Consider the following 13583-nt stretch of genomic DNA (forward strand, 5'->3'; position numbering starts at 1 on the left):
CTGTTAAGACTGTTATTGAATCAAGTGTTCCTACATCAAGCTTCGTTGGAGGTGTTCAAGCCTCTCCACTTCAAAGAAAGAAGGGGGCAAAGGAACCATCCGGTTCTGAAGACGTTTAACCATGCAAATTTGGTCAATATAACTGGAAGAAGTGAGGAAAAGGCATTTATTTAAGCATGAAAGCTCACCTAAAGTTCTGTTTGTGATATTTTGCTGGCGGGACGGGAAAGACTTGGCAGAATCTGCTTTTTCCTCCTGGGGGGGGGGGAGAAAAAAAGAGAGGATTCAATTCAAATTGAACTGCAGAAGCATTGAACTGCAATAAACCCTCCAAGAAGTGGGGTTCAACTCCCAGAAGCCCCCAGCCAGCGTGGCAACTGCAGAGAATTCTGGGACTGAAAATCTGCACACCTGGAGGACAGTCCACAAATCAACCCGGATTGCTTATCCTAAAGGCAACTGATGGAGCAAAATTGCCAACAGCCCACGTAGGTTCCACTAAGAATTTTCTAGTTAGCCCAAATCAACTCAACCCAGCTTATTTCAGACATTCTTCTACCCCCGGGTCAAAGACGGGGGGGGGGCTGCTAGAAACATTAATCTCTACCTTCTTTGAAGATGCAGCGGTCGTTGCAGGAACCGAACTCGGACCCAAATCATCTGAAATGCAGAAGAGAAGAGAGATGGCTGGCACCGCTGGGAAGTTCCTTTCCCAACGGCTCAACAGTAGATAACAGGGGATGCCCAACGAAGTTTAGCAAACTTTAGCACAAGAGGAACCGACATGCTTCACTTTATTATTTGTTCTTTTTAAAGAAAAGGAGAATGGCCCACGAAGCCAACAGCCAGCAAAGCAGAGCATCCCATTCTAGAAAAGCATTTTCTTTGCAAGGGAGATCTCTGACCGACACCAAAATTCTCCCCTGGAACGACAGAACGTGTGGAAGCCTCTACGCTCGCTGGTTAAGCGAGCACGTCGCAACGGGGCTGTTTTGCGGCAGCCCCCATCCCACCACCTCGACGCTCCGAAGGGCACCCCTCCTTCCTTAAAAGGGCCCTCGACATACGACCAGAATTGAGCCCGTTTCTGCTGCTAAGGGAGACAGACACCTGTTAAGTGATTTTTGCCCCTTTTGACGACCTTTCTTGCCTCAGGTGTGAAACGAATCACTACAGTTAGTAAGTTAGTCACCTGGTTGTTAATCTGGCTTCCCCATTGTCAGGTCACAAAAGGGGATCACGTGATCCCGGGGATGCTGCGTCCGTCATAAATACAAGCCAGTTGCCAAACGTCTGAATTTGGATAAGGTGACCACGGTTGTTAAGTGTGAAAAAGGGTCGTAAGTCACCTTTTTTCAGTGCTGTGCGAACCTCCAACAGTCACTAAATGAATGCTTGTTCAGTTGGGCACTGCCTGTATTAGGCTCACTCAGCTTCAGCTTCTTAAGCCCATTCCCCCCCCCCTTGAGAATAAATGTCTGGGTAGACCACAGGGGGTAAAGTAGTGATGGAGTAAACCCCTCACAAACCCAAGATTTCAGGTCTGGGGTGAGTGGAAGGAATGGGGAGAAGCGGGCGTCGTACCGGCGGTGCTGAAGAACTTGGTGTAAGGCTGGGAAGAGGTCTGCGAAGACTCCAGAACAAGGCCGGGAGAAGTTGGGGGGGTGGTCATGCCACAAATAGCGGAGGGGCTCCAGATAGACGCCTGAAAAAAATAAAGGAGAGAGTTTCTGGTTACTACGGGGGAAGAGGAGGAGGAAAAACTGGCTTCTTGGCCCAATCTGAGCTTCTCCACGTGCTCCCTGTCCAAAATGCACCATGGAGAAAGAGAGAGAGAGAGAGAGAGAGAGAGAGAGAGAGAGAGAGAGAGAGAGAGAGAGAGAGAGAGAACAAATCCACCTTTGGAGAGCCTCTCTTTTTTTTTTTCCTTTCAATATTTTATTAATTTTTTACAGTCACAAATCCTCAATATTTTATCAGCAACGTATTGTCTGGGTTCCAATATTTAGCTTACTAATCCATGTTAAACTCCTTTCTCTCCGTTTTTCTAGCCATTGATTAAAAGGTATCCCCCCTGTTCTCAACTATTCTGAATCTTCTTTTCTCTTTCGTTTTCAGAGTCAGTCTGTCCATTTCTACACACACAAACTAGAATTGTCTTAATTGTCTCATCCTCCACTGGTAATTCCTCCATCTTTCCTTTGGAAATCCTTAACACTTTCACGCAAAAGAAGGCAGGTTAAGACCACTCTTTGGTCCCTTACAAGACATGCAGGGGACCCCCCCCCTCCAAAAGGAAAGATTTCAACTTTGTCCTCCCAAGGCTATAAATCCCAGCCCGTTACCTGCTGAGGCTCAGTGGACAAGCTTGAGGATTGGGGGTTCAGGATGTGAGGTAGCTGCCCTGGTATCTGGGAGAGGACCAGCCGAGAAGCAGAGTACGGGGTCGACGTCATGGCTCCTGCAGTGAAAAGGACAGGAAAGAAAACCAGGTGGTCTTTGGCTTGCAACCACAATTGGGATCAGAACTTGTTGCTAAACGATGCAGGGTTTTTTTTTTCAGCATCAAGAGATAGAGTCGTTGGCCTAATGGAAGAAAGATTCGACAGAAGAGAATCTTTGTAGCTCCGGGGTTGAACTGCATTCTAACCACTGTGCCACCACGGCTCTGGAAGAGTTTTGCCAGAGGTGGAAATAAGGATTCTTGATGCTCTCTGAGCTTGGTGGTTTTCTTGCAGACGTCTCCTCACCCAACTAGGGAACATCATCAATATTTAGTGAGTGTGGTGTTTGCCCGCTTTTTATATACAGATATGTATAGATATTCTGGCACCAGAAAAAACATCCAGCAGAAAACATCACCCTAATCAAGGAACCACAAAGAAGAAAATCATACAGCTCTCCCCTAACAGGAAACAAACCCCAAATACATTATCACTGATGATGTTACCTAGTTGGGTCATGAAACATCTGCAAGAAAACCACCAAGCTCAGAGAGCATAAAGGATCCTTATTTCCACCCCTGGCAAAACTGTACCAGAGCCGTGGTGGCGCAGTGGTTAGAATGCAGTATCGCAGGCAAACTCTACCCACTGTCAGCGGTTCGATCCCGACAGGCTCAAGATTGACTCAGCCTCTCATCCTTCCGCGGTCGGTAAAACGAGGACCCGGATTGTTGGGGGGCAAAAGGCTGACTCAGTAAATGGCTTAGTGAGTGCTGTAAAGTCCAGGTGCTATTGCTATTATACATTGGGGAGGATTAAAGCGTCTTACCCAGACTATTGTGGGGAATCATGTAAGGGCTGGCGTCAACGTCTACGGGGCGAAGCGATAGGTGTGCGCTGGCTTGTAGGGAGGTTGAGCAGTAGCCCTCTTCATAGGAGGCTTCTGCCGGATCCAGGGAGATTTTGGCACATTCAATCACAACGTCGTGCGTTTCTAACCTCTTCCACCTGTTGGAGGCACAAGGACCTGTCAGCTTCCACCTATTCCGAGGCTTGCCGCTTCAGATTTGGAAGGGAAACCGTTCCTTTATCCGAAGAACGGGCAATCCTAATGACAAGGAGGCAGATTCCCAAGCTTCCGTGGTCAGGGAAAGAAGCGTTATGTACCTCCGAGGGTCCAGTTCGTGATCCTTGGAACCGGTCACCAGCTCCGGATGGATACGCACGTGGCCCATCATTGGCTGGAAGGACAGCAAAGAGATCTCATAATGGGGACAAAGGCAAGCACACAGCTCAGCACTGTGAGACATGGAGAAGGGCAACGTTTTGGTTGGGTAGAACATTTCATTCAGGATTGAAGGATCCAACCCAAGAATCCAGACTTCTAGAGATCTGACCCAAGTAGGACAATCCTGAGACAAACTCAGCTCCAAAATTGGCCCATTTCGCTCTAGATTGGTCCTGACTGATACTGAAAAGGAGTCCATCCCTGTTCCACTCAGAGAGGTTTAGATCTTCTGCAGGTAACATCTCACGATTTTCCTTAAATTAATTTAATCCAATGGACGGGATGGGCCGCTGCTCTGTTCTCTCCTGGCCCCTTTTAAGAAGCTTCTCATCCTAAGCTGGCTAGCAGGCTTCAACCCGGTGAAGTCAGCGTGGCAAATAACCATCTCCAAGTTCTTCCAACAGGGAGACCATCAACCTCCATTTGGTTACCTTGACCACCTCTTCAAAGGTCTCCAGGTTTTCCTTCATGCTGTAGTGGGAGCGCAGAAAGGAGACGAAATTGCATGGGTACATTCCATAAAGGCGGTGAAAGAGGGCATACACGCTGGCGTGGAGGTGGACCAGGTAGATCTCTGCCACGTGGCCTGAGGAGAAAGCCAACACAAAACATATCAACCCATCCCTCTTTGGACAACTCCACACGAATCCGATTCTCTTTGGCTATCACCCTCTCCGACGCCCAATTCTGAAAAAAGCAAGACCCCCCCTTGCTCAAAATGAAATTTGACGGTCTCCATAAAGGTTCTTGATAGGTTCCCCTTGAACTTCTTCCTCGTCCACAATTATGGCCACAGAGAAGACGCTACTTCAACTTTCTCCCATGAAACAGGATCTCAACCACCCGTGTTACTAACTTATTAACTGCGGTGATTCACTTAACAATTGTGGCAATGGGCAAAATTCACTTAACAAAATGTCTCACTTAGCAACATAAATTTTGGGGCTCAGTGGTGGTCCTAAGTCCTCCTCCCCCCCTTCTCCTCCACGCCATGCACCTTCTCTCTAGCTCTGATGTTACCTAGTTTACCTTGTACCCCTACATGCCATACCTGTGACAATACCCCAAGGAAGCATTTAACGATACTCCGTCGGAAACAAGAGGAGTGATGGCCTTGAGAAAGCACCCAGATTTCAACCAGGGCCAGCATTCTATCTAAAACCAGAGATTATTTCCCCCCCCCGCCCACCCCAAGTGGGACCAGCAGAATCGGAAGCAACTGAGCTTCTCACCTGGGTTCTTCAAGTACCAAGATGAAAGACGGCCAAAGATGCCAAAGAAGTCGTGAAGGTACTGCTTCCCAGATTGAGGGATCATGGGTAGCAAGGTGATTAACACTAGCACCCCCGTAGTGAGGACCACGACGTCGGTGTCAGTCTGCCATAGAAAGGAAAACGAGATTTTCTTTTGAGAGTTAGGCTGTCTCCAACTCCGATGGATAAAGTGCCTGGTTGAGCCAGTCAGGATCAAATTCCTAGCTGTGGACAGAGTTTGCCTATAATGCTGCATGCTAACCACCGAGCCACCATAGAAGGGAGAGGGAAGGAGATGGGAATGACGGAAGAAGAAAGGAAGGAAGGAGGGTGATGAGAGGGAGGGAGGAAGAAAGGAAGGAAGGAAGGGCAATAACAGACTTATACACTGCTTCACAGTGCTTTACAGCCCTCTCTAAGCAGTTTACAGAATCAGTATCTTGCCTCCAATAATCTCAGTCTTCGTTTTACCTTGGAAGGATGGACAGCTGAGACAACCTTGAGCCGGTTAGGATCGCACTGTTGGCAGTAGGCAGTTAGCCTGCAATGCTGCATTCAAACCACCACACCAGGGCTCGCTCACTCGCTCTATCTACCTACCTACCTACCTACCTACCTACTTACCTACCTACCTAATCTATCTAATCTAATCTATCCTCTATCTATCTATCTATCTATCTATCTATCTATCTATGCATCCACCAAGAGTCAACACTGACTTGGTAATCAATAAATGAAGCCCCTAGTTCCAAAAACGCACTCATGACATTCCCTTGGCAGACCTCCCTCTCGGTGGAAAGCCACAGAACTTCCCTCCCTTATCCCAACCCCTATCCCCATCTGCCAAACACGATAAATGAGATTTTTATCAGCATCAGGCCCTTACCTTGAGACACTTGAGGAGGGAAAGGAGAACGGGGGCCTGGGGGAGCTTATGTTTCCAGGAGGGCTGGCATCTAATCACATGGCCAAGTAGCGAAAGAGTAGCCAGGCGGGTAGCAGGTTTGCTCATGTATTCGTTGATTTTATCAAGAAGGTGCTGGGGAGGGAAAGATTTTAAAAGGGGAGAAATTAGAAATGTTGGCCACAGACAAAAACAGGGGACACTAGAAGATCATTCTGAACAGGAAATGAGGTGGGCTGTTGTGGATGTGAGCTGACCCCAAAATGTGAACTAGCCCTCTAAGCGCCTTCATGTAAACCGTTCTTCTGGTTTTACCTTGTCGTGTGGCTCTTGAACAGTCGTCAGGATGTGCAATGCTTGATGGGAGCTGGTTTCCAAGTAGTAATCCACCAAAGAATTCACCAGCATGGGCCCACGGTCTGTTGCGATCCACCATCGGGACGGGGAAAAACAAAACAACCTACAAATCAACTCGCACAAAATGACTTGGTTCTTTCAGCAGTTGCGTAGAAGTTTGACTAAGGCAGGGGTCTCCAGACTTGGCCCTTTTATGACTTGAGGACTTCAATCTCCTGGAGATTGGCTGGCTTTCATAGCTAAGGCGGGACTAGAACTCCCCGTCGCCTGGTGAGTGGCCCAAAGTCACTCATTGCTAACTCCCATTTTCTGCTTGTGATTTAGGCCACCCAGGACCAAAGGCAAGAGACCTCCCCCCATCAAAACCTACCCGTGGCTAGGTTGTCTCTAAATACAGCCATTATATCTTCCAGAGCAGCCAGGACTGGAGAATCCAGCATGGGGAGTAGATCCCCAATACTTGCTTGTTGAGACATCCTGCTTCACGCTAGGCGCTGACGTGCATGACAGTGTGATCATGCAAGGCACGGTTGCTTCCAGTTCTACATGGGTGCTCCTGTCAAATTAGGTAAAGAGAACATATAGATTTTTTTTGGGAAAATGTCCCCATGGCTCTCCAGCCACCAGGGATACTGAATTCCAGGCTTCTCATCCAATATAGGTCACGTTTGACTTACGGTCCACAACTGAGCCCAAAATTTATCTTGCTCAGTGAGACATTTGTTAAGTACGTTTTGCTCCCTTTTACGACCTGTCTTGCCACAGGTGTTAAGTCAGCCACATGGCCGTTAAGTGAATCTGGCCTTCCCCATTGACTTTCTCATGAGGAGGTCACAAAAGGGGGTCACGCGACCCCGGGAGAGTGCAACCGTCATAAATGCAAACCAGTTGCCAAGAGTCTGAATTTCAATCGCGTGACCACAGGGACGCCCGCAACGGTCGTACGTGTGAAAACGTTTGTGAGTCACGTTCTTTAGTGACGTTGCAACTTTGAACGGTGACTAAACAAACTCTCGTTAAGTCGAGGATTACCTGCAGTCATAAGGACAAATCTGGACAACAAAAAAAAAAACAACCCCTCAGTTGATGCACGAAGAACAGAAGTTACAAATGTACCTGCTACACTTCCAAGTCGTTTCTTCCTTTCCACCCCTTTACAATCTGGTTTTTTCATGATCACAGAACTAGGAAGGAAAAAAGAAGAAAAAGAGAAAAAGCTAGTGAGTATGTATCTCTCAAAAGAGGAAAGGCCAAAGAAAGCTGCAATCATGGTTCAACTGGCACGTTTTGATTTTAAAATAAGATTCGGAAGTCGTCAGGGATGTCCAGGTGTTTGCTGTGACAATTCATCAGTATTTTCCCCAGGAGAAAAATATAAAACACGAGGTACTACTATTACTGTTGCATTTCTGAAACATACAACAAGCCTCTCCTGACAATGTTTAGAGAAGCAAACTGGAACTAAGGAGAAACTTCCTGACAGTGAGGACAATCAAACCAGCTTACCCCCAGAAATCGTGGGCAGCTCCATCAATGGAGATTTTCAAGAAGAGACTGGACAGTCACCTGTCTGAGATGGTATAGGTTCTCCTGCTTGAGCAGGGGGCTGGACTAGAATAATTATCTTGCTCAGCAATGGAAAGTTTGGGATCCATTCAGGTCTATCTGTGCTGTCACAAAGGTTTGCTGATAGCTAAGAAAATTACGCGTTTATATACTGTAGATACGCATAGCTCTTAAATCTTTCCTCCCGCAGCGCTTCCAAGAGAAGGGAAGCTGGGAAGTCAATATCAAAACCGATAAACGTGATTTATCTGATTTATTCTGAAAGGAGTTCTTCGCTTGTTCCCATCTGCCATTTTCAGCTTTTAGAAGTCAATAAAACTTCTGATATTGTTTGTCTGGGGGAAAAGATGGGTTTGCAACGTGTCTAAAAAAGAATGGCACGGCAGATTGGCAGTTGGGAGAGGAATGTGTTTTCAACTCCAGATATAAAACTACCTTTGGCTGATTACACAATTCGACAGTATCTATTTCCAGGCCTGTTTATTTTTTTCTCCTCCCCAATTTGCAAACACAGTCTAGATGCAGTCACTTGCTACTCTGTTTCTAACACAAGGTGCATTTATAAAAGGTAGCTTTTTTAAAAAAAAAATAAATAAACCCAAAAGTATCTTTCTCCGCAAACTTTATACAAAACGGGAAAAATCTTAGGGCAAAGATGGCTCTATTTCCACCAAATGGTTCAACAAACCAAACAAGGACCCAGCATCTGAACTCACATGCACACAAAGATTGGAAGAGGCTAATTGTGGTTAACATTAATCTTGGTTAGGGCGGTGGTGTCTTTTGTGTGTGTGTGTGTGTGTGTGTGTGTGTGTGTGTGTGTGTGTGTATGAGATAAAGCATGTTGTACAAATGCAACCTGATTTATTTGTTCAGGGTACAGGGTTCACATAGATTAATTTAGCAATTAAGTTAATGATCTCTAATTCATCTTTTTTTTATTTTTTTTTAAAAGTCTGGCAGTAATCGTGACACTATAATGGAAGAAGCAACTGAAGGCCGGCTAGAGAGATTTTGGAACTAGTACTGTAGTTCAAATCCATGAATTTACATAGGGAAAGAATGATAACATGCAATGCTTAAATCTACTGCTTTACTATATACTATTTTCTTTTTATTTTTCTACTTCTGCAGAAAGATAACAAGGCCGATTCCTGCCAACTTGCTCGCATGGCAGACAAAAACAGGTCAGGGCTTTTAAAGTTAGTAATATTATTGCCCATCACTTAAAATGAGATTTATTTATTTTTTCTCGGCTGAGGGGGTGGAAGGATTGGGTTGGTTAGGCATAATATAAGATAAATGAATAACATAAATGGAAATTATTCCGTTTCAAAACAACACTTTCGACTGAATTTGGATCTTAAAAATGAGTCCGTACTCTTGAGGAGCTTAAGAATGTAGAGAGCTTTGTAAGCTCAAGGTCTTAGAGGTTTTTCTGCCAAATCTAAATCAGACAGGCACACAAGCTGTAGATAACTAGACCATTTCACCTAGAAGCCGTAGCATGTGCTAAAGAAAGAATCCAAATGAAAATTAAAATAAAATAGCCCTTTTAAAAAAAGCCTCCACGAATCTACCCCTCCTACGTCAGCCAACATGATTTTTCAAAAGAGAGTTTTTTAGAAAAAGAAAAAAAGGATTCTATATTAACCAACTGTTTTCAAAGTTCTATTTCAGCAAAACCATTCATCTTTTCCTTTTAAATAAGATGCCAGACAAACAACACAGAGGCAGGAAGAAATGGAGTTGGAAATTAGACCACCAAATTAAAACAATCTTGATAGATATCCATCCATAGCTGGCAGAAGAGGAGTGAAAAAATCATATTATTATTGGACTTTCAGTGGCTTAAATGTGGCTACTAACGCCACTCCAGGTTTACATCAAGACAACATTTGAATAGCCAATTTCCAGGAAAAAAAAATAGCATATAATCAAAGAGTGGGATTAATTTGTTAAGCATAACTGGCTGGCCCTTTTTTCCTGTTTTAGGGTTAAAGAGTTCCTCTTTAAGTTCTTCCTTCTTATTCACTCCCCCTACCATGTCCACCTCACGTGCTGTTTATTGTAACAAAGATGAATAAAACATAGGGCCGTTTGTATTTACTTATAGCTTTTTAATGACACAGATCTATTTAGCTCACCTACTGCATTCCGAAACAACCATCACCCAAATCATTTTACCTACTTATCCTGCAATAGCTGGAAGACACCAGCGTGGGGACTCAGACAAGCCTGAAGCTCAGAGCTTCACAAAGACAACCCCCCCCCAAGCTCCATTTTGAATGTATTGAATTAAAAAAAATCCTTTATATGCAATGAAACCCAATAAACACCTTTTTTCTCCTTTCTTCCCAACTTTGATTGCATACCACTCCTCTCTTTCGAATGAAAAGGGAAGATATTCTACCACTCAAAGGGGAATTGTTCTGCCATTTACTGGGGGGGGGGTGTCCTTTTCTTCCCCAGGTCCTGCATCCCTCCCAGCCTCCTCCTTTGCCCCCTCCCCAAACCTGACCTTTGCCCCCTCTCCATTTCACCTAGCTCATCCCAAATATACCTCCCAGATTTGTTTCTTTCTCTTTTAAAAGATAATCTTGGTATATAATCCCTTGCACCCATTCAGATGCCTAAAAATGCAAGTTTCAAGAATTGGACTACTCTCCCGAATTGGACTACAGCCCCCCCATTAGTGGTTTATGAAAAGGGGTCCATTCCTTCCCCCCAACTTCACCCATCCAGCCCCTTGGATTACATACATTACTCAGCCCCTTTCATTAACTCTGCACATAATTCTAATACGGTGATCCTAGAGAATATATATCATAATGTATATAAATGTATACAGCATATCACAATATATAATAACCCACTTTCATTAACTCTGCATATTCTATTAAGGTAATGACTGATCCTAGATAATACATATCAATATATATATCGTATCTTAATATATAATATATAATAACCCACTCAACCCTTTTCATTAACTCTGCATATAATTCTATTAAGATGACTGAACCTAGATAATACATATCAATGTATATCAATGTATGTCATATCTTAATATATAATATATAATAACCCACTCAGCTCCTTTCATTAACTCTGCATATAATTCTATTAAGGTAATGACTGATCCTAGATTATATACGTGTCTATAATATAAATGCTATTCAATACATACATACATACACACACACTTTTATATTATAGACATTATTAGATGTATTATCTAGAATCACCCGTTACCTTAATAGAATTATATGCAGAGTTAATGGGGCCGGGTGGGGGAGGGGGGATTGGACCAGCCCAATGAATACATAAACAGTTATTAATTAAAAGGACACCCCCCCCCCCAAGATCCAGCGGGCCTTTCTTGCCAGGGAGCCTCTTCCACCACGACCCTGTGAGGGAGGCCAGGCCGGGCAGCCCCCCCAAGCAGCGTCCCTGCCCGGGGGTCCCACGGCGAGCCCCCCCCCTCACCGCCCCGCCCCACAGCTCCCCAGCCGCGCCGCCCTGCCTCAGCTAGGGGCCCTTCTCCTCAGTTTCTCCGCCGCGCAGGGGCCCTCCCCCGGGCCCCCTCCCGCCACGGGGGCTCACCCCGTCCTCTTCCTCGTCCTCCTTCTCCGCCCCTCAGCTGTTTACCGCTCAAGCCTCTTCTAGCCCACAGGGCGCCGCCATCTTGGCTCCGCCACCCTCCGAGCGCCGCGCGCGGATCCCTCCGCGGCCGCCCCGCCCCGCTCGGGGGGAGCAAAATAGTCCCCCCTATTCCAAGCCGGGTGACTGCCCCCCCCTCCCCCTCGCCGCGACTCTTCCTCCACTCTCCACACGGGTCCGGGAGAGGGGTCTCCTCACCCTTCTTCCGGCGCCCGAGGAAGCGGCTTCGTGGGGGGGGGCTCCCGTGGCGGAAGGATCAGGCGGGGGGAATGGTCTCGTGATGCCGAGGGGAGACCGAGAAGGAGTCCCGGCAGGGAAGAGGGAGGCGGAGGGGAATCACGTGACGCGGAGGAGAGGCTGGCGAGGGCGCTTGCGGGATGGTAAACAAGGAGCGGGGCGGGGCGGAAAGGCTCCCGAGCCACGCCCACCCAGTTGCTCGTGGCAACCGGGCTGGAACCTGCTTGAATGATGCAAAGCGTCCGCGCGGACGTTCTTTGGGGAAAGGTCGCAGAACTACAACCCCCATCAGCCGCAGCCCCTGGTCCATGGGGAAGAATGCAAGGGGAAAATGACCACAACGTTTACAATGCAACCTCTCCTTGGATAAAGGACTGCTCCCTGCCCCTCTTTCCACCCCCCTCCCCATGTAAAAGCATTATGCCTGGTCCTGAGTTCAAATTCAGCACATCAGCATTCTCCTACCTACCTACCTTAAATAAACAGGGCTATAACCTTTGATGGCCACAAGAGGGCAGCAGAACGTTTGCTTCGCTTTCTGCCTCTGCTGCCCCCTGGAGGCCACTTGAAGCAATGCTAGACTGTTTTGAATTCCCAGAATTCCCCAGCCAGCATGCTTACCCATCTCAAAAATTGCCAAGATTTGAGAAACGCCTATTTAGGGGTTTTGCAATCCTCATATGATGATCGTCCAGTCACAGTGCTAAACTCTAAACCTGCATTAACCTAATGGCTGGGTTCACACAACGTCTAATGCCCTGTCTAAAGAAATTACAGATAGTCCTCGATTAATGACCATTTCAAGTTACGATGGCTCTCCCCAAAAGCTACTTACCACCCATGTCTGACGTCACGACGGCTGCACATATCCCTGTGGTCACGTGGTCACATTTTCATAAATAAGAGAAAAGATAAGATAACCTTTATTGTCATTTTTTTTACAATAACACAACGGCACATATCAAAAATGCAATTTAGTTGCCCACTCTCAAAGTGAAACACATACATGACACACACCTCAACATACTATGTCCAGCATATGTATAGACCCACACCTCTACATATACATAACAAATGAATATTAAATACTGTCCATCTTGGATATATAATGGAAGGAATGCAAGGACTTGTCCTAAGCCACTTGTTAAAATTGCCGTTGCAACTACACACGAGTCGTCCAAATTTTGATAGCGGGGAAGCCTGGTTTGCTTAACAATCGTGTGACTGACTTAAAAACGGCAGTGACTCGCTTTACTGCGGTGGCAAGAAAGGTCATAAAACAGAGACAAAACTCACTTAGCATCCGTCTCGCTTAGCGACAGAAACGTTGGGCTCAACTGTCGTCAAAAGTCGAGGAGCATCTGTATTAACAGGTTGGAAGAGACGGAAATGGGGCTTCGGTAAGAACTGTCCCCCCTTAAGAGGAAGAGGCAGCCTAGAAACACGAAAAATATAAATGAAAAACCAGTTAAAACGTTACGTAGGGTGATAAAAAATAAATAAACGCAGCAGTTTTGTTCCTTGTTGCATCTTACCGCTAGATCAACAACGAGGCACCATTTGGCAAGCAACAAGCATTCAAAGTTTACTTTTTTTTTCCAGCCTTTGCAAATTGTCTGTATGATTATTTTGCTTTTCTCTCTCTCTCTCTCTCTTTTTTTTTAAAAAAAAATCAGTATCTGAAAAGAACACTCTACCGACAAAAAAAAAAACAGCCAAGCACCGAATAATCTGCGGAAGGCAACTCACTACTTCTGGGTTTGTACAATTGAGCAATGCACAAATGTTCGAAGTCTGGCTTGTTTTGATAAGCAAATGCTGTCAAGGGTTTGGCCCTCCCATTGGCTGGGGCCAGATTTTGACACGAATAA

At 45.8% G+C, this 13583-nt stretch overlaps 1 protein-coding gene across 7 annotated transcripts in view; it reads right to left on the reverse strand.

Moving 5' to 3' along the window:
* Positions 1-13583, reverse strand: part of TSC1 (TSC complex subunit 1) — a 30743-nt gene that overhangs the window by 10064 nt on the left and 7096 nt on the right. Inside the window, exons 2-15 of one of the 7 annotated variants that reach the window (XM_039322895.1) lie at positions 13009-13147; positions 12548-12583; positions 7363-7430; positions 6617-6802; positions 6205-6308; positions 5872-6024; positions 4965-5109; positions 4164-4318; positions 3612-3685; positions 3274-3452; positions 2346-2461; positions 1585-1705; positions 608-660; positions 189-255 (exon numbers count right to left, since the gene is read on the reverse strand). In XM_039322895.1, coding sequence (XP_039178829.1) covers positions 189-255; positions 608-660; positions 1585-1705; positions 2346-2461; positions 3274-3452; positions 3612-3685; positions 4164-4318; positions 4965-5109; positions 5872-6024; positions 6205-6308; positions 6617-6722 — 1273 coding nt within the window. In that variant the 5' untranslated portion in view covers positions 6723-6802; positions 7363-7430; positions 12548-12583; positions 13009-13147. Of the gene's footprint in view, positions 1-188; positions 256-607; positions 661-1584; positions 1706-2345; positions 2462-3273; positions 3453-3611; positions 3686-4163; positions 4319-4964; positions 5110-5871; positions 6025-6204; positions 6309-6616; positions 6811-7362; positions 7431-11418; positions 11534-11673; positions 11800-12547; positions 12584-13008; positions 13148-13583 lie in introns of those variants that run through there. The other 6 variants (XM_039322892.1, XM_039322897.1, XM_039322893.1 and 3 more) reach the window with 6 other exon arrangements.

This window comes from Crotalus tigris, unplaced genomic scaffold, assembly GCF_016545835.1.
Source record: "Crotalus tigris isolate CLP2741 ecotype Arizona unplaced genomic scaffold, ASM1654583v1 scf7180000024153.1733885, whole genome shotgun sequence".
Lineage (NCBI taxonomy): Eukaryota > Metazoa > Chordata > Lepidosauria > Squamata > Viperidae > Crotalus > Crotalus tigris.